This window comes from Silene latifolia, chromosome Y, assembly GCF_048544455.1.
Source record: "Silene latifolia isolate original U9 population chromosome Y, ASM4854445v1, whole genome shotgun sequence".
In the NCBI taxonomy this organism is placed as follows: Eukaryota; Viridiplantae; Streptophyta; class Magnoliopsida; order Caryophyllales; family Caryophyllaceae; genus Silene; species Silene latifolia.
Window position 1 is genome coordinate 47,031,379 of NC_133538.1, and position 3,050 is coordinate 47,034,428.

At 41.1% G+C, this 3,050-nt stretch overlaps 1 protein-coding gene across 1 annotated transcript; it reads left to right on the forward strand.

Annotated features, from left to right (window-relative positions):
- Positions 1 to 1,814: 1,814 nt before the first annotated feature.
- Positions 1,815 to 2,561, forward strand: LOC141627992 (uncharacterized). The gene has a single exon (XM_074441187.1). It carries the CDS (start codon positions 1,815 to 1,817, stop codon positions 2,559 to 2,561), a length of 747 nt encoding a protein of 248 aa, XP_074297288.1.
- Positions 2,562 to 3,050: the final 489 nt, after the last annotated feature.

A 3,050-nucleotide genomic window follows, 5' to 3' on the forward strand; every position in this document is an offset into this window, starting at 1 on the left:
TTGTTTCCTTTAGCACAATCATCACATAAATCGTTAAAGTCAAATTTAATAATGTTAGGAATGCCATCGACTAAGTCAGGTCGCTTAAGGGTGTTCAATGTTCTAGTATTTACGTGACCTAATCTTTTATGCCAAAATCATGGGTCGTTTTTGTAATACCCGTATTTTGGAATAAATAATTATTTTAATAAGCATTATTAATAAACTACTACTTTTGCGATATTGCTACAAGATGGAATCGCATAGTAATTCTTGTTATATTACTTCCTCCATTTCATATGATAGTTTATGTTTGCTTTATACACGTATATCAATTATTGTTTTCTTTTGTTCATATCTTTTGTTACATATTATTAAAAAGTATAAAAACTTGATATTCAAAATGCACTCGGTAAGACAATTTAAATAAGATCTCACATGACCATATTTTATGTTATATATTAGAAGTTGTATTGAAGATTCTTCTCACTTACGAATAGTGCCCAAAAAGCAAACGTAAACAACTCAATGGAACGGAGGAAGTATATTATATTTATTCATTATTATTATTATTATTGTAATATGTTATTATAATAGGGAGGTAATTACACTTTTTATAAAGGAAGACGAAACCTAAACTAAGTTCCCTTCTGTACAGTACCTGCACCCAAAAATCAAAAACAAGAATAAGAAGAGCAACCACAGGGACGACGGGAGTTAAAGAGATTCACGGGGAGTCTTAATCTATCACGCTGCCATGGTCGTTATAGGTGGAAATCGGGTCAGTCGGGTCGGGTTTGGGTCGGGTCACGTCGGGTCCGGTGAAATCGGGTTCGGGTCAACATACGCTTTTGGGTCGAGTCGCTTTTGGGTCGAGTTGGGTTCAGGTTCGGGTTGTTATCAAGTCGGGTCATTTCGGGGTCAAGTGATGTATCGGGTCGTGTCGGGTCATTATTGGGTCCAATTACTTAATCACATTACTACAATATTTTACCATTAAATTTAGTTTTTAACCTACTATTTAGTTTAATTACTTCATTACTAAGTCAAACATATCAATCTAAACATAAAATCACTTTCATTTTGATCAGAATTAAGCTTAATAATTGTTGGGTCATCAATTTATTCGGGTCAGCATCGGGTCGGGTCAATATCAGGTCGGGTCTGGGTCGGGTTCGGTTCACTAATAATCAGGTCGTGTCGGGTTACGGGTCGTCATCGGGTCGGGTCGGGTCGGTTACGGGTCACAATATTTTCGGGTCCTGTCGGGTCAGGTCAGTCTTGCCAGCTCTACTATTGGTCGTAACCACTATCATCATCATGATCATCATCTTTTCCTTCATTACTCTCCCTTTAATCTAGCAAGGTACTGCCTTTCACAAACTATACGTTTTTATATTGGTAGTAAGTCGTTTAAAGTCGGGATTCGATGTTGGAGTCATCACCAAGCCTAGTGGGTTGTATAGGGCTCGTTTTGGGTTATTTATGTGTCAGTTTCTAGTCTCGTTATGGCAAAAACATGCCTCTGGTTTGGGTACGTTTTTGTGATAGAATATTAGTAAATATATGTAATTTATTTACCGTATATTTGTTAATATTAGTTACCTTAGTTGTATTATCCTATTAGCCTAATTGTAGTTATTTAGTTATTTAGTTCCTAATTAACAGGATACTAACGATTGTATTTATATGCATCTTCTTCATTGAATAAAGATCAACCATTATCTTCCTTTATGGTATCAAATTAGGTTCCGATCTTAACTCGCTTCCGCTCCAACCTAATCGTCTTATTCTTTTTTCTTCTTCTACTCTCCGACCTCCCGTCAAACTCAAAGATGACTAATGACACAAATGCTAAGTCGGCTTTGCATCCGGCTCTCACTGTCAATATCATCAGGAACCACATCACCGTCTTATTGGGTATGGACAACGATCAATATCCCCTGTGGGTTGCTCATTTCACAAATCACGCGAAATCGAATCGCGTTCTCCATCACATCATCAAACCAAAAAGCGGATTATCAAAGCCGCCTGTTACTGATGACGAGAGGAAGTTGTGGGAAACCCTCGACGCTACGGTTCTGCAATGGATTTATTCCACCGTCACAAACGAACTTCTAGAAATTATTGTTGAGGATGACACCACCGCTATGAAAACGTGGGATCGTCTTGCCAATATTTTCCAAGATAATCGTAACTCTCGTGCCGTGACGCTGGAACGGGAATTTTCACACATAGAAATGCGTGATTTTCCAAACGCCTCAACCTACTGTCAAAGATTAAAATCCTTGGCCGATCAATTGAAAAATGTTGGTGCTCCGGTAACCGATAGCCGACTTGTTCTTCAAATGATCTCGGGTTTAACTGAGGCCTATAGTAATGTTGGATCGATAATCCGACAATGTGAACCCCTTCCAGATTTTTTTCAGGCCCGTTCCATGTTTACTCTTGAAGAAGCAGGGCTTGCAAAGCAATCTGCAACCTCTGCCATGTATGCGAAAGGGTCTGTCGACAGTGATGGTGCCGGTCCTCCACGGTGGCTACTCACGGTTCTGGAAAGGGTGGTAAACATGGCGGCATGAAGAAAGGAGGGGGTCACAAAGGTGGTAAGGGTTCCAAACAGCACCCAGCTACTGCTACTTCTCCGGTTTCGTCGCCTGCTAATGCTCCGGGATCTGTTCGGGACAGTGGCCGACCAGTTATGGTGGGTGGCTGTGGCCTGGTTCCCCATGGGGATACCCTCCTTGTCCCTATCCTACGGGTCCTTGGGGAAGGCAGGGCATGTCTTTTCGGCGTCAAGCAGGGGTACTTGGTCCGAGACCTGCTCAAGCGTACAATGCATCAGGAACTCCTCCGTCTCAGACGAATATTGAGGCTGCTATGTATACTTTGGGTCTTACTCCTCCCGAGCCATGGGTTATGGACACATGCGCGACATCTCACATGACCGCTAATCAAGGTAATCTCTCGTCTTTTGTTAATTCGAGCATTCCTTATGGTATAGTCGTCGGAAATGGTCAGTCCATTCCAATTAAAGGTCATGGTCATGAGAAGCTATCTAAACCCCATCC